Source organism: Hyla sarda, chromosome 2 (genome assembly GCF_029499605.1).
Source record: "Hyla sarda isolate aHylSar1 chromosome 2, aHylSar1.hap1, whole genome shotgun sequence".
Classification (NCBI taxonomy): Eukaryota; Metazoa; Chordata; class Amphibia; order Anura; family Hylidae; genus Hyla; species Hyla sarda.
This window is the reverse complement of record NC_079190.1, coordinates 255,123,956-255,142,362: the sequence shown is the minus strand read 5'-3', so window position 1 is coordinate 255,142,362 and position 18,407 is coordinate 255,123,956. Positions and strand designations below refer to the sequence as shown.

Below are 18,407 nucleotides of genomic sequence, written 5' to 3'. Positions count from 1 at the left end.
CCCAGACAAGTTTACAGACAAGTTTAAAACATATTTAAAATTTTAACTCTGTTGCATCAAATTTGTTTTGGAACATCTTTACTTTGGTATAAAATGCTTTATTTATTATATATTATTTATTTTTCTAAGTCATTAATCCATGCATTTTACTACACTTTTGATACATCTCTCACATAAATTAAATTTCAAAATAGAGACATTTTAAGCAAGTCAAAGTAAATTCAAAAAGATTTAAAACATTATACAATAAAATGTGTTTAATCTGGAATGAACAGGATGTGATTGATGTTGGATAATCAGTTATGCGGGATGATTTGTCAGCCATAGTAGAAGATTTATACTTCTTTATACTATTTAGTCTTTTGCCTCTATTTATGTGAGTTTTGTGTGACTATTAGTCAGTTCTGTGTCATAAAAAAAGGACTATAAGAATTTTGGATTAGTTGATGTACTCTGTATTTTACATGTTTAATAATAAATTATTACTAGCCTACTAAGCAAGAAGTTATTAAAAATAACCTGAGACCTGTTAACAGAAAAACAGACCCCACAATCGTTTTTTTAATGCTTGCGTACCTAGCGTGAATAGGGCTATGTACCACATACAGGCATCCATAATCTGTGTATACTATGTATGGCTTAAGGCTAAGTTTCCACTTGGTTTTTTTTCTGGCAATTTTTGGATATCTGCCACTGCAGTTTTTGAGCCAAAGCCAGAAGTGTATTCATAAGGAATAGGACATATAAAGGAAGAACTTACACTTCTCCTCCCTTATGGATCCACTTCTGACTTTGGCTCAAAAACTGCAGTGGCAGATATCCAAAAACTGCCAGAAAAAAAAACAAGTGGAAACTTAGCCTTACAGTAGCATACTTCTGGTGTATACGTTAAAGGGAAACACTGCCAGCATACACCTCTGATGTATACATGTACATGGTCTTAGCAGTTAGTTAATTGGTAAATAGTGATATTCATTATCAACAATGGTCAAAGCTGATTTTCAGTTACTATGCAATATCCCTAAAGGTCTAGGAAAGTTTAATGGTTAAAACTGGATTTTCTTATCTCACATAATGATGCTACATTACAAGGTTATCCCAATACTTTTGATTGGTGGGGATTTTTCACTGACCCTGAGAATACAGCAGCCACTTTGATGATTTAGCCCTACACCCTGCTGCACCTCTCCAGTCACTTTAATTAAAGGGGTATTCCGGGCAAAAACATTTTATCCCCTATCGTGACGGCCGTCTCAGCAGCAGCCCCCCCCCCCCCCCCCCCCCAAGATCAGACATCTTATCTCCTATCCTTTGGATAGGGGATAAAATGTTTTTGCCCGGAATACCCCTTTAAGTTGTTTCTTGGGATTAAGAAATATTTGCCTATTCAGAACGGCTTATGGCAAAGAACGGCTTATGGCAGGTATATTGGCAATGCAGGCATTAACATAAATTTACTTATAACCTGACAAGACCATTGATTTTTATCATATTTACCAATACTAGTATCAATATTTATAATACAACTGGGTTAGACGTTATACTTAACCAATGAGACTGAACTGATATTGTAACATTCTTTAGAGGATGCATTCAAGATCCAAATGCTACATACAAATATATATATATTTTTTTTTTTTGTGTGTCCACACAGGTTCAAGACTGAAGTAAATTATGACACCCTGGAGGTGAGAGATGGAAAGTCTTATTCTTCCCCATTGATTGGGGTCTATGACGGGACACAGGTTCCCCAGTTCCTGATCAGTACCAGCAACTTCCTCTATCTCCTCTTCAGCACTGACAAAAGCCACTCCGATGTTGGGTTCCAAATTCGATATGAAAGTAAGCCATATATAGCCTTTTATATACTACTGCTATGGCCTTGCAGAATAACTGCATCTTACAGCTCGGAATTGCTGCATTTTCTGTTGAATTTGTGTCTGTTCTATCGATTTTAGATTAAAATTAAAAAGAGCCATGTTGCTTTTATTTCACTATAAATGAAAAGAATGAATATTGAAGCAGGTCATGCAAGAACTGTTCATATATGTGTAGCTGTGAGCTCAGCAGGGAGGGTGGCGCACCCCTCAAATAGAACGAAATTGGCGTTATTGTGTTAGCCGTGCTGCTGCATGGTATTTGGAGAACTTAAATCTATTAGAAGCTGTTCCACGCTCTGCAGTCTGATCATCTTTATTGATTTTCTTTTACTATAACAACTAGAGTAATGACTTCTAGACAGCATTATTGAATAAGAAAGCTGCTTTTATTCCTCCTTAATTTGGATTCTTTTTCCTTATACTTTGAATAAGAGCTGCCAAGAGACCTTTTCCCACAATCCTTTTCTTTTTCACTCTGTAGGCTCATTTCGCTCTGTTCCCCATCAAAGAGCATAGTTATGGTTGTAAATGTGTTGCTTTATCCTGTTATTTAGTATCATTGTATAAAGTTATTTTTCCTGTCCTGGTCCAGGACAAATACAGAATTTATTACAATATAATAAAAATGCCCATGTACCTGTCACCACATAATTCCTTAAAGGTGTACTCTCATTAAAACAAATTTTTGCTATTGCACTCCTTATGGTAAATAAAAAAATATTTCTAATATACTTTGTTTAAAGAAAAATGAAGTTTTCTATGTTTTATTTGTGCTTAAAAAAGCTCAAGAGCATATTTACCCCATCTTATACACAGACTTTGGGCCAAAGCCCAAACACAGAAAGTGCAGCCTGGAGTGCTGGGGGGGGGGGGGGCACATCTGTATCCTTTCAGATTTATCCATAATTTGCAACAGTTTTTTTTTTTTTTCGGGAAAGTTATCCTTTTGAGGCAACAATGCCTAGCCATCTTGCATGGATCCTTTTTAGTTAACTACAAAGAGAACAAGTTTGTGTCTGTTTCAAATGAAAAAGGATAATACATGTTTCCAGCAAAAAGTGGTTATCCTGGGTTTACACTGTGGCTCTCATTTACTATTGCAAACTCGACATGTTTTGTTGGGTTGTGCGCCAGGTTCTGTACCAGAATTTGCACGAGCATTTGCACCAGAATTAACCCCTTAAGGACGCAGCCCTTTTTCACCTTAATGACTGAGCCCTTTTTCGCAATTCTAACACCGCCGCTTTACGAAATAATAACGCGAAAACGCTTTTACCGAATATTCTGATTCTGAGATTGTTTGTTCGTGACATATTCTACTTTATTTTGGTGGTAAATTTTCGGCGTTACTTGCATCTTTTTTGGTGAAAAATCCCAAAATTTCATGAAAATATTAAAAATTTAGCATTTTTCGAACTTTGAAGCTCTCTACTTGTAAGGAAAATGGATAAATTTCACAACAAATTTTATTTTTATTCACAAATACAATATGTCCACTTTATGTTGGCATCATAAAACTGACATATTTTTGCTTTTTGAAAAAATGAGAGGGATTCAAAGTAGAGCAGCAATTTTCAAAAAATTCATGAAAATTGCTAAATCTGAAGGGACAGATGTTACAGAACTATAACTCCCAGCATGCCTGGGCAATCCAGGCATGCTGAGAGTTGTAGTTTGGCAACATCTGGAGGGCTACTGTTTGGGCACCACTGTAACAGTGGTCTCCAAACTGTGACCCTCCAGATGTTGCAAAACTACAACTCCCAGCATGCCCAGACAGCCTTTGGCTGTCTGGGCATGCTAGGAGTTGCAGTTTGGCCTTCCTAGTGGTTGCCACAGTAAAGATCACTTTACTTTCACTTTCAATTCCCCCCCCCACTGTAGTTTCCCTACCTGACTCAGGATCCAGCAGTCTCCAGCGAACATCGGGGATCTCCAGGCACCTTCTCCTGCAGGTACCGGCCTCCATCTTCTTCCTACGATCCCCTCGACATCCAGGGGTGGGCAGAATCAGTTCTGACCAATGGCAGGGGATAGGAGGAGATCACAGCTCTGCGACCTCACTCCTAGCCCTCAAGATGATCGGGGCTGTCCCTGACAGCTCCGATCATCGCTATATTCCGGGTGATCGGGTCACCAGAGACCCGATCAGCCCGGAATAGCAGAAAATCGCATGTCTGAATTGACATGCGATTTTCTGCGATCGCCGACATGGGGGGGTCTCAGGACCCCCCTGGGTGATGTGCCGGGGTGCCTGCTGAATGATTTCAGCAGGCATTCCGGTCTGGTCCCCAACCGGCTAGCGGCGGGGACCGGAATTCCCACGGGCATTTGCATACGCCCCACGTCCTTAAGGACTCGGGATGCAGGGCGTATGCATACACCCGGCATCCTGAACAGGTTAAGAAAAACCCGACTAACTCTCCATTTTACTGAAAAACCCGAAAAAGGGGCATGGCCGTCGGGAAAGGGGGCGTGGTCATAGAAAAGGGGCATGATCCCTACATTTTCACAAAAACCCAACATATTTACTAAGGTTTCCGAGAAAATGTAGTGGATTTGAGCTGAGGGAAAGTGCAAAATGTAGGGAAACCTTAACAAATACTGTGGAAAAAAAATTGTAGGGAATTAACACCCACAAAGAAACCTACACTCCACGCTTAGTAAATCAAGGCCTATGTTTTTGTTTAACATAAACATTTTATACACTTGACTAGGAAAAGAAACACATTAACAAATGTAAAAATGTACATATGAATGAACACATACAGATTTTGCCATATACATTAGTGTCGTTGACTACTTTTTTGTAAACAGCATAATTAAAGTGTACCTGTCATTATCAAAAACTTTTTATATAATGTAGAAAATAACATTATACGTATATTTGTAATATACATTAGTTAAACAATGTGTATGTGCGCAGGGCTCTGTGCACTGAGGACAAGCAGGGCTCTGTACACTGAGGACAAGCAGGGCTCTGTACACTGCGGACAAGCAGGGCTGTATGCACTGAGGACAAGCAGGGCTCTGTACACTGAGGACAAGCAGGGCTCTGTACACTGAGAACAAGCAGGGCTCTGTACATTGAGGACAAGTAGGGGTTTGTACACTGAGGACAAGCAGGGCTCTGTACACTGAGGACAAGTAGGGCTCTGTACACTGAGGACAAGCAAGGCTCTATACACTGAGAACAAGCAGGGCTCTGTACACAGAGGACAAGCAGGGCTCTGTGCACTTAGGACAAGCAGGGCTCTATGCACTGAGGACAAGCAGGGCTCTGTGCACTGAGGACAAGCCTGGCACTGTACACTGAGGACAAGCAGGGCTCAGTACACTGAGGACAAGCAGGGCTCTGTATACTGAGGACAATCAAGGCTCTGTACACTGAGGACAAGCAGGGCTCTGTGCACTGAGGACAATTAGGGCTCTCTGCACTGAGGACAAGCAAGGCTCTGTAAACTGAGAACAAGCAGGGCTCTGTACACTGAGGACAAGCAGGGCTCTGTACACTGAGGACAAGCAGGGCTCTGTACACTGAGGACAAGCAGGGCCCTGTACACTGAGAACAAGCAGGGCTCTGTACACAGAGGACAAGCAGGGCTCTGTGCACTGAGGACAAGCAGGGCTCTATGCACTGAGGACAAGCAGGGCTCTGTGCACTGAGGACAAGCCTGGCACTGTACACTGAGGACAAGCAGGGCTCAGTACACTGAGGACCAGCAGGGCTCTGTGCACTGAGGACAAGCAGGGCTCTGTACACTGCGGACAAGCAGGGCTCTGTATTCTGAGGACAAGCAAGGCTCTGTACACTGAGGACAAGCAGGGTTCTGTGCACTGAGGACAATTAGGGCTCTGTGCACTGAGGACAAGCAGGGCTCTGTACTCTGAGGACAAGCAGGGCTCTGTACACTGAGGAAAAGCAGGGCTCTGTACACTAAGGACAAGCTGGGTTCTGGACACTGAGGACAAGCAGGGCTCTGCACACTGAGGGCAAGCAGGGCTCTGTGCACTGAGGACAAGCAGGGCTCTGTGTACTGAGGACAAGCAGGGCTCTGTACAATGAGAACAAATGATCTTCTGCTTATTGTTATAGATATATTTATCATGTAGTAAAGACTATAAAAAGCATGCTTGTTAAAATATTTCTCAACAAGATGGAAGTATCTCTAATGGGTTTCTTAATAAAAAAAATAAACATTTTTTTAATTAAGTCTTGCTGTGCTGCCTGAGATTGCAGCCTTGGGATAACCTTGTGGAGACCTGCCCCAGAAAATAGTTAAGAACATTCCTGTTTTGACTATATTCACACTGACAGCAGCCATACTAATATCTAATTAATGTATTTTCTAGCTCCAAGACATCTGGTAGGAAAATGTGACTTTGCTTGTCATCCAAGATTTTAAGTTAATGCTTTCTTTCTAGATTACTTTTTGGATACTAAAGCTGCTCAAAAAAGTATCACATACTTTGAGTACCAGGAAGCCTTTAAAGGTGTACTTCAATGGAAAACAATTTTTTTAATCCACTGGTGCCAGAAAGTTAAACAGATTTTTAAATTACTTCCATTTAAAAATCTTAGTCCTTCCAGTATGTCACACCCCCTCCCATAGACTTACATTGAGGGGACATGGCAGTGACAAAACGAGCCTCTGCCTCACATCACCAGTCATCCGGCACAGAGCGAACTTCACTCTGTGCACCAGATGTCTGGGGTGCCGCAGCCGAGATCGCGGGTGTCCCCAGCGATCAGACATCTTATCCCCTATCCTTGAATCTTGTGCAAAAATAATGATGTTATTTGTCGTTTTTCGACGATTTTCTCTATGCGCTGAATGACAATGAGAAAGCACAGAAAAGGCTACATGACAAAATAATATGGTTGTGTACAAAAAGTACGTCTCTCTGTTGTACTTCTTGCTTGCACATGTAGGTATTTTGCTGCGGTGATTCTGCGCTTGTATTGTACTTTAGCACTTTATGTATATACAATGATGCACTGTATTTGGATCCAGCATTTAACCTTTGTTAGGCTGCGATATATGGATATTTAATAACTTGAGGTGCTATGTTGGCATTTCTAGCAGCTTCCACATGAGAGATGTTCCATGTTTGTCAGACGCCAATCCTGCTTTTATTGTAGTTTTAATCAATAAACATTATTTGCACTTACGTTATTGCTTGCTACAGTTTCTTTTCTATATAGGTTTGTACAAAAAGTACAGTAGGCTATAGCCTATTGATAAATCGCAGTAGCTTTGAACTGCATCTTCATTGACTATTGTTGCATATGTAATCACTACCATGATTTTTGTTGTTGTTAACAGCGCAATCTTTTCTTCTCTTTCTTTAGCTGTAAAACTGCAGTCAGATCACTGTCTTGATCCAGGAATCCCAGTCAATGGTCAGAGACATGGCAATGATTTTTATGTTGGAGCTCTTGTGACTTTCAGCTGTGATTCAGGTTACACCCTCAGTGATGACCAGGCACTGGAATGTGAGCCCAACTTTCAGTGGAGCAGGCCACTGCCAAGCTGTGAAGGTATATATTGACATACAAGTTTACGTGAAGACATACAACTGTGCATGAATACAGATGCAGCAGAACATCTTAGTGACTAGATTCTTTTATTACAATAATATGAGTTCTTATAGAGTATATTTTTGCAATAAATCAAAGACAGAAACCACATATAACCTCCATAGCCTTTACATTTTGTAATTCTACACTGCTAAAACAAATAAAGGGAACACTAAGATAACACACCCTAGATCTGAACGAATGAACTAATCGCAAGAAATACTTTTGTCTTTACATAGTTGAATGTGTTGACAACAAAATTACACAATAATCTTTAATGGAAATGACATTTATCAACCCATGGAGGTCTGGATATGGAGTCACACAAAAAATTTAAGTGGAAAACCACACTACAGGCTGATCCAACTTTAGGTAATGTCCTTAAAACAAGTCAAAATGAGGCTCAGTAGTGTGTGTGGCCTCCACGTGCCTGTATGATCTCCCTACAATGCCTTGGCATGCTCCTGATGAGGTGGCGGTCTCCTGAGGGATGTCCTACCAGACCTGGACTAAAGCATCCGCCAACTCCTGGACAGTCTGTGGTGCAATGTGACATTGGTGGATGGAGCGAGACATGATGTCCCAGATGTGCTCAATAGGATTCAGGTCTGGGAAACTTGTGGGCCAGTCCATAGCATCAATGCCTTCCTCTTGCAGGAACTGCTGACATACTCCAGCCACATGAGGTCTAGCATTGTCTTGCAATAGTAGGAACCCACGGCTAACCGCAACAGCATATGGTCTCACAAGGGGTCTGAGGATCTCATCTTGGTACCTAATGGCAGTCAGACTACCTTTGGCAAGCACCCCCTTTATTGGGGGTGTCTTGCTAATTGCCTATAATTTCCACCTGTTGTCTGTTCCATTTGCACAACAGCATGTGAAATTGATTGTCAATCAGTGTTGCTTCCTGAGTGGACAGTGTGATTTCACAGAAGTGTGATTGACTTGGAGTAACATTGGGTTATTTAAGTGTTCCCTTTATGTTTTTTTGAGCAGTGTACATAATTATAGATTTCGGATTATGTCAAATGTATAGGATACATTTTTCTGGTGCATTTATGGTGCATTTTAATAAAAAATTTCACCGCCCACTAGGATGTATATATTCATAATGTTTTCGGCCTTTTAATAAGTTATCAACATCTTTTATTCTTTTTGCAGCTCTTTGTGGAGGTTATATCCAAGGATCAAGTGGAACAATCCTATCTCCTGGTTTTCCTGATTTTTACCCCAATAACTTGAATTGTACCTGGACTATAGAAACTTCCCATGGGAAAGGTAAGCTCCTATTTTGCATTCTAATTAAAAAACAATCTGTCACACATTTTTCCTTTTCCATTTCCCTGCACATACTTTTTGTGTTCATGGAGGGACACATAACTTTAATACTCCCAGAACCTGGATGGCAGTATGAATAGTCATCCAGTGCACTTCCACTTCTACAGTATATGGACGAAGCCTATGTTCACAATGTGAATGGAAATAAAAATGAATAAGATTTCTAACAACATTGTGTCCTACAGAAACTCAATTTAATAACTACAACTTACCCTGTAAATCCTTAGGGTTGTCATTCCACATTATCATATATAGCAAAGCAGAATGCAGCTTATAAAATTTTACATTTAATACCCATATGTAGGGATGAGCGAATTGAATCTGAAGAATCCGAATTTGTTACAGATTTTAGGAAAAATTCACTTTGCAACAAATGCGAATATCACCGCGATACGATCGCACGAATCGCTTCTTTAAACTCCATTTAGTGAGGTCCAGGTTCCAGGGCATCTAAGATGGTGGCTCCACATGTCAGAACATGGGGAAAGGAATGCTGGGAAGGCGGGAACAAGGGTAGGTGGGATGACCATAAATCCCATGCAGCTTGTCAGCAGCCAGCCACCACTGTTTTGTCACAGCCCTATATAATCGGCAGCCATCTTGTGGCCACTCACATCATCGTTCTATTGCAGAGAGAGAGGGACAGAGAGCAGTGTGCGTTGCACAGAAATGCATTTTTGCAGCAGCAATTCACCTCAAGCCCAAATCCAGCCAAGAAGCACTGATAGGGAAGGGAGTGAGATAAAGAGAGAAAGTGCAATTTTGAGTGTAGTACACAGCGACTGTGTGTTGCAGCACTGGTATGTACAACAACTGAAAAGCTAATAGTAGCCAGCCAGTAAGGGTGAGCAGAGCACTAAAATGCATAATCACCTGCTATTAGTGCCTAATACTGGTTGAGTAGCGGAGCTGTGCGTACATAGGTGGTGTACCATTTTGTTCTTGTTAAAGTCTTAAGGGCCTAGTTACCGTGAAAGGCCAGCCAAAAGTACACACCTGCTGCTGTTCTAGACAAATACTCTTTTAAGTGTAGTTGAGCGCATTGTACTTCCCCATAAGTACATAGTACGTACATCTAAGTGGTGTACCAAAAGTACATACCTGCCAGCCAAAAGTACATACCTGCTGAAGTTGTAGACAAATACTGTTTTAAGCGTTCTGGAGTACATTGTACTCCCCTCATAAGGGAGAACCGTGCCTCCGATGTGGTGGTCCAGCCTGCTTCATCACAGCCCCATACAGGAACCTCTCCCTATTTCCGCCTAAAAGCCCTGGGAAATGGCAGTGTTTGTAGGTGGAAATAGGGAGAGGTTCCTGTGTGGGGCCGCCCTTTTTAGGGCGAGTAACACTTGCCAAGAAGGGATTAATAATGCGAGAGTAGGGCCTTACAGGGGAAGTTTTTACCCCCACTGGTTACAATGGACCATACGTTGTTCCCTTCCACCTTTCAGAGGTCTTTGCATCACATCAATGCTTGGTGGTGTAGGTGGCACATGGTGTTTTTTGCACACCTTTCCTTTTGTTTCATTTAAAAAAAAATTGGGTACGTATATTTTATCCTAAGAATATTATTAAAAGTTAAGTTTTACGTAATGCATATCCTCAATACTTACTTGTGCACACTAAAATTTTTCCAAAAGAGACCATTTTCTTCTGCCTACCTGCCTCAGCTACTATTCTGATCCTCCCACCCGCCTGATGCCACACATCTGATGCCAAGTTCTCTTTTTTTCACCCACCTTAGTCACCGAGTACTGGTATTGCCACCCACCATCCCACTATGTCACCGGGTCACTTTCAGGACTCCTGATGCTGCTGATGCCACCTCCAGGCTGTCTCATTCTGAGACCATATGTTCTCCTCATGCTGCTGCCACCTCCAGGCTGTCTCATTCTGCCGCTATATGGTCTCCTCATGTTTCCACCACCTCTGGGCTGTGTCATTCTGCCACTATATGGTCTCCTTTTGCTGCCGCCAACTCCAGGCTGTGCCATTCAGCCACTATATGGTCTCCTCTTGCTGTTGCCAACTCCAGGCTGTGCCTTTCAGCCACTATATGGTGGTGTCCTCTTGCTGCTGCCAACTCCAGGCTGTCTCATTCTGCCGCTATATGGTCTCCTCATGTTTCCACCACCTCTGGGCTGTGTCATTCAGCCACTATATGGACTCCTCTTGCCGCCGCCAACTCCAGGCTGTGCCATTCAGCCACTATATGGTCACCTCATGATTCTGCCACCTCCAGGCTGTGTGATTCAGCCACTATATGGTCTCCTCTTACTGCCACTTACTCCAGGATGTGCCATTCAGCCACTATATGATCAAATCATGCTTCCGCCACCTCCAGGCTGTGTGATTCAGCCACTATATGGTCTCCTCTTGCTGCTGCTAACGCCAGGCTGTGTTAGGCTGGGTTCACACTACGGTTTGTCATTACGGTTCCCGTATACGGCTGGGAGGAGGGGTGGGCGGGGCTTAATCGCTGCACCCGCACTCAGCCGTATAGGGAACCGTAGTTAATGTATTATTATGAGCTGACCGGAGTGAACCGCAGCCTCCGGTCAGCTGCTTTTTCGGCTGTATGCGGTTTCCCGACCGCAAGCAAAAACGTGGTTGACAATGTTTTTGCTTGTGGTCGGTAAACCGCATATGGCCGAAAAAGCAGCCGACCGGAGGCTGCGGTTCACTCCGGTCGGCTCATAGAAGTACATTAACTACGGTTCCCTATACGGCTGAGTGCGGGTGCCGCGATTAAGCCCCGCCCACCCCTCCTCCCAGCCGTATATGGGAACCGTAATGACAAACCGTAGTGTGAACCCAGCCTTATTCAGCCCCTAAATGGTCTCCTCATGCTTCCGCCACCTACAGGCTGTGTCACTGTACCGCCATGTGGTCTCCTCATGCTGCTGGCACATTAAATAAAACTTTTTAGGTTCATGTTCATTTGAAATCTTATATTTAAATGTTAAAAAATATCTTTAATCGTTTCAATTGTGAAGCCCTATCGTATCGTCAAGCTGTTGCCCCCTCCAGGCTGGGTCATTCAGCTTCTATATGGTCTCCTCATGCTGCCGTCAACTCTACGCTGTGTCATTCAGCCACTATATGGTCTCTACTTGCTGCCGCCAACTCCAGGCTGTGACATTCAGCCACTATATGGTCTTCTCTTGCTGCCGCCAACTCCAGGCTGTGCCATTCAGCCACTATATGGTCTCCTCATGATTCTTCCCCCTCCAGGCTGTGTCATTCAGCCACTAAATGGACTCAACTTGCTGCTACCAACTCCAGGCTGTGTCATTCAGCCACTATATGGTCTCCTCATGCTTCTGCCACCTCCAGGCTGTGTCACTGTACCGCCATGTGGTCTCCTCATGCTGCTGGCACATTAAATAAAACTTTTTAGGTTCATGTATTTGAAATCTTGAATTTGAACGTTAAAAAATATCATTAATCTTTTCAATTGTGAAGCCCTATGGCCTGGGTAATTCAGTCACTATTTGATCTTCTCATGCTGCCGCCATATCCACGCTGTGTCATTCAGCCACTATATGGTCTCCTCATGCTGATGCCACCTCCAGGCTCTGTCATTGTGCCACTCTGTGACAGTGATTCTAATAGCGATGCCTCTAATCTTCATGTCATACTGAATAACAGTATTATTTCACTAACCCAGCACACACCCAATGCAAAGTGTTCTACATACCTATCGAGGCTCTCTGTAGGCCATAAATAGCTGTTTTTAATAGAGATTTGCCGTAAATAAATTTGAAACAAAACTATTTTTTTCGGATAATTCGGTGAATCGCCGAATAGAATTTTTCATTTCTACCCATATGCAATAAAATAGTAAAGGTATCAAAAAGAGATTATACACACAACAGCTAACTCTAGTCACTTCTTAGCACCACTCCATGAAAATCACAACAAGGGGGATGTTTTTTTCAAAACATGTGCAGAGGAAAAGCTAACCAGTTGCCCATAGCAACCAATCAGATGCTTCTTTCATTTTTCAGAGGCCTTTTAGTAAATTAAACAAACAATGTGATTGGTTTCTATGGACAACAACTCCACTTTTCCTTTGCACAGGCTTTGATTACTGACCCTCTATGTTCCTATATATTGTTTTTGTTAGAGAATATCACCGGCAATAGAGTAATGGAATAAAAGGTACATAAGGTTTCTTAATCCTGTGTAGTTAACAAGTACATCCACATTAAAGGGGTACTCCACTGGCCAGCGTTCAGACGTAAATGTTCCCTACGCTGTTTTCGGGCTGCGGGGGTCGGCCACACCCCTTGTGACATCATGGTCACTCCCCCTCAATTCAAGTCTATGGGAGGGGATGTGACAGCCTTCATGCCTCCTGCCATATAGTTGCATTGAGGGGGCATGGCTGTGACATCACTAGGGGCGTGACCAACCCCTGCAGCGCGAAAAATAGCATTTGGAACATTTACATCTGAAGGCTGGCCAGTGGAATACCCCTTTGAGATTATTAGATCGTTCTAGTGTATGGTTGAGATCTGAATACTCAGACCCTGATTGTTTAAAAAGTGTACTATGTATCTAGGACAGTTTATTAATTTTTTTGTAATGACAGTGCCTATTTAACTAAATTCTTCCTGAATTAAGACAGATAAAACAGATTTTTTATTGTTTTTTGTTAAGAAATCAATAAAGAATCAGTTTTAATCCGTATGAAAGGCCAGGCAGGAGCAGAGTACAGTATCAGGCCAGGTCAGAACCAGAAAACAATTGGAAACAGGCCTGACTTGGATCAGATTCAGATATAAGGTGGCTAAGGTGGCTTGAAGTAGAGACCACAATATACAGAATCCAAAACATAGGTTATGCTAAGACTAAGACCCAGACTGGAACAAGAAAAAGGCTTTTATACCAATATCTGATAACTTTTAAGTAGCAGCTGGCTAGACTGAGGTGCAAACAATGGTTGGCTGTTACCTTGTTGAAGAAACAGGGATTAGGAGAAACATAACAAATGTAACTTGCCCAAGCCACCAGTGTCAAGTTGTCGTCACCCAGATATACAATGGCTATGAAACCTTGAGTTGTACTATATTGCTTCTTAAGCAATCACTTCTTATTGCCAAATACCTTTAAATCTTATTAAATAATTTAATTATTTGCTTATTGATTTACAATGACAGATCCCATCATAACTCTACTCTTACCCTTCAGGTGTATTCTTCACCTTCCACACCTTTCACCTAGAGAGCGGACATGATTTTCTACTCATCACAGAGAATAGTAGTTTCAGCCAGCCACTAAAACGTCTCACTGGGTCAAGACTACCGGCTCCTATTAGTGCTGGGCTGTATGGAAACTTCACGGCACAACTTCGCTTTCTGTCAGACTTTTCCATGTCTTATGAAGGTTTTAATGTCACTTTTTCAGGTGAGTCCTGTTTACAAATATATAAAAGGGTACTTGTATAACAATATGTAAGCTGGTAATATATATGCATGTATACAAATATATGAGCACATATATAATTCCATATATAGCAGTACATTTTAAGCCATACCATTATCCTACCTAAAAATCCTCTGCAAAGGCCCTGAAATCACAAGTTTTGTATCACAAAGTATTTTAAAATATTTAATCATAAAGCATGATTGCCTGTTCATTCAACTGGTCAACTTTTCCTCTGTACAAGTTTCGATAATTTTCCCTAATTAAGCATATTTTAAAATATGTGCAGACTTAGTGTCTGCCATCATGGCTCTGTAGTGCAACAGCCTACTGTGGCCTTTGCACCCGCGGGTTTCTCTTTGCGTGGGGCAGGTGCAATTTAGACAAAAAATATACATAAGCAGAAAGGCATACACTGTACACAATGACACTTATTACAGTACTGTATTGTAATTTTTTCTTAGTGCTCTACACCAATATCATAGCATGCCATGAAAACAAAGTGGCATGTTGCTGATGTGCTTAACATCAGCTACATCTGCTGTTAGTGGAGCTTACTCTAGGTCCCGTTACGGAGATCACAGGGGTTCGAGCAGTCGCATCACGTGGGGACCCCTGCTGCAAACAGCTACTTATCTCCTATCCTGTGCTTGACAGGGAACCAACACTCGGCACCCCTTCTGATAAGCTGATCTGCACACCCACAGCATCTAGATATAAACAATGTACGGAGCTATTGTTAAGTGGTAGTGCATATTGAAGTGAATGGGAGATGTGCTGTAGTAACCCGCACCACTACTACACATCGTACAGAGCCAAACTTCCAGCTCCATATTATTTACATGTAGACACAATGATCCCCAATGGAATTTACAAAGTGAGACAACTACAGCCATTGCCATACTGCAGGGGTCACGTAGGTAGATAAGCACAAGTTAACAAAGACCAGTGGGATTCACCAAAGCAGCAGAACTAAAGTTGCTGGGGATTTTAACAGGTGAACAATAAATTTGTTATGTCATTTTTTTATTTTCTGCTAAAATTTTATGTTATTACATTTCCAAACTTTACTCATTGTTATCTCTGAAAACCCTTTAAACATTTCCATGAAATATAGGGAACTGTTAAATACATTTTTGACCTTAAGGAAATTCAGTATTAAAGAAAAAATAGGCGAGCAAACGGTTACTAAAGAAAAGTATCCTCACTAGAAAATGGCTGTTGGCTGTTTGACATTGAGGATGGGAATCCAGCCTAATGTGGTTGGACAGTGTAGTACTTAGGGAAAGTGCCTGTCAAAGCATTCTACGTGACAAAGTTTTTTGCCTGAGGACTTAATTTAAGGGAGGGCATAAAATCATGTCCTGTGTCTTGTACTGCTGAAATCTCTACCTCAAGCTCCTTGTTCGCCAGGATGAGAACTCTAAAAAGTAGTGCAATTATGGCAGTGAAGGGGTTGACAATGACATTCTTAGTAATCCTGATTTCACCACTCGAGTGAGTGAGAAGGCAAGACCTCTAGTCGGCTCTGCCTGTCTCATCCTTCCTTGATGTTCATACTTAATTTCCTTGTGACGGATACAAATGTTCCGCCAGAGGCTGTGTGTGTAACACTGCTGCTCTGTATACACTGCATCCACTTCTCTAATCATATGTCCCTGCCAGTTACGATGTATAATTTATTTTATAGGGCTGACAGCACTTGCTGCTTCCTCGAAATGTAGAAGTTGTGCTTTTTTGTTGCTAAACAGCTTTATGTCTGGTTATTTACAGAAATGTTGTTCAGGTATCAAGTGAGGGCCAGGATTGTGGATGTATCTGAACAAGGAACGGCTACGCAGGATACATTGCTCATTAAAATCAAATAGATAACAACAGATGTAACTTGTCCTTTAACTTTTTGGTGTCGCATTATTCATAATGGTGTAGATTTACCTGCAGAACAACACTGGCATCATATAAACACACCGGCATCATAAAAAATGCAGAATGACAAACTTGATTCTTCTTCATCTCACTTCTAGTAGCATTCAATATTTATAGTTCTTTACAATGTATTGTTTGCTGCTACAGAATATGATCTGGAGCCATGTGATGAGCCTGAAGTCCCAGCCTACAGCATCCGTAGTGGTCTACAATTTGGAGTTGGTGATTCTTTGTCATTCTCCTGCTTCCCCGGATACCGCCTGGAAGGAGCTTCTCGTATCACCTGCCTGGGAGGTAGACGGCGTGTGTGGAGTTCGCCTCTCCCAAGGTGTGTTGGTAGGTGGTCCTGTGCTTTAATTTTTGTTTGGTTCCCTTATACACGAAGACTATCACTAGATAAACAAACCTAGTTCATGCTAGTTTTTAGCATAGGTATATAGGGTTTGATAGCTGCAGATGTTTGTCGTTTAGATGTTCATAGTTGAGATATGCAGATGTTATTTTGGTCACATTGGTTGTCAGCATAAATTGTGTTTACTGTCTTTAAGTTGTCACTACTGCTTTGTATAGTATTGGTGTTTTGAGCTCAACATTTATTGGCGTCAGCCTGCTTTTATGTCTTCAAACCAATAGGGGCATGGCCTAGCTAGACATATTTTATGATTTTTGAAAAAATCTTTTGATTATTAAAAAGAGATGGCCTGAAAAAGTTAATATTTTAGTTGGTGACAGAGGTCAGACAGCAAACATTATAGGGGTACTCCACTGCTCAGCTTTTGGAACAAACTGTTCCGAACTCTGAAGCCGGTGCCGGGAGCTCGTGTCATAGCCCTTGCATTGAGGGGGTGGGGCATGCCATCATGAGGGGGTGGGACTATGACATCATGAGCTCCCGGCGCTGGTTCCAGCGTTTGGAACAGTTTTTCAGAACCCTTTAATTATGTAAACTTGAATATCCTAATAATTTGGGTTTTAAATTCACCAAGAATGATATTGAATAGACCAAAAGTAGGGTTTTCAATTAATAATGGCTTAGTAGACAGAAGTACTAACATCACACATTTTTGGAAATGGAAACAGCATTGAGATACCTACAAAGACTCAAAAGCCTCCTGAGCTTATCATCTCTAATTTGTAAAAAAAAAAATGTAAGTGTTCTTTAAAACAGAAATCGATTTGATATATACTTTAGAGAGTATGGATGGACAGTAACAAACATCAGCCTGCGTTATGATGATGTGGGTAGGGGGCTCTCTATGTTTTATTGAATAATTCGTATCTCGCGGGGATATTTCCTGACTGCCAACTTGACATTTTCCAGTGTGATCCCCAGTGATAAATAGGCAACATGATTAATGACTAAATTAGAATGAGACATGAAATTCAGCATTGAAAATTGCAATTTGCATGTCATTACAATACAAGTGATGGAATATACTGTGTGTTGCTGCAGGTATAGACAGAAATCCTAATAACTTATAATGTCAGGAAAGTTAACAAAAAGGTTAGATTTTCTAACAAACAGACTGAAAATATAAAAAATACATAGCATGGTATTGTATACATCAATCACAAATGTGAAACAGAACTTTAGAAATGTCTAGGAACATTCCACCAATAATTTACCTTATGTTTATAGTCTGTTATGTCAAAGGAGTTTAGAGTTTCCTAAAAGATAAAGCTAAATTAGTTTGGCTTTGGAAAAGCGTAGAGAGGAGCATGACGTTATTAAGTTTATGGCATAATATTGGTGATTTTAACACCCAAAAATACGGAAAGTTTTGCATTGTAGCTTCCACTGGCTTGGTAGAACGTTTTTGAATTGAGTTGCTCGGTTAAGATGTGTGGAAGTAGAGGAGTTTCTGTTGACATATGCTTGGAGTAAAGGCAGATATTAGATTAACTTACATCTAGACACTAAATATGGGTATCATTACAGCTAAATGTAGTCATTGAGGCACCCCCCCCCCCCCCATTATTAAAAGTCGTAGACCTTTTTGTAGATCTTAACTCCTTTCCCGCCTTTTATATTTCAGCTGAGTGTGGAGCATCAGTCACTGGAACCCAAGGTGTCCTGTTGTCCCCCAACTACCCAGCCAACTATAGCAACCACCATGAGTGCATCTACTCCATCCAGAGCCAACCTGGGAAAGGTGTACAGCTGAGAGCACGGGCATTTGATCTTGCGTCTGGAGACTACATTAAGGTCTTACATTTCTAAATCTACAAAGTTCTGTTTTCTATGAACA

General features: G+C 41.5%; 1 protein-coding gene across 2 annotated transcripts in view; it reads left to right on the top strand.

The window, feature by feature from the left end:
* The window catches only part of CSMD2 (CUB and Sushi multiple domains 2), a 1,018,208-nt gene that overhangs the window by 813,060 nt on the left and 186,741 nt on the right, over positions 1-18,407 (top strand). For both annotated transcript variants that reach the window (XM_056557006.1, XM_056557007.1), the window contains 6 exons: positions 1,655-1,842; positions 7,234-7,422; positions 8,626-8,742; positions 13,999-14,214; positions 16,306-16,494; positions 18,195-18,364. In XM_056557006.1, the coding sequence (XP_056412981.1) occupies positions 1,655-1,842; positions 7,234-7,422; positions 8,626-8,742; positions 13,999-14,214; positions 16,306-16,494; positions 18,195-18,364 (1,069 nt within the window). The remainder of the gene's footprint in view (positions 1-1,654; positions 1,843-7,233; positions 7,423-8,625; positions 8,743-13,998; positions 14,215-16,305; positions 16,495-18,194; positions 18,365-18,407) is intronic.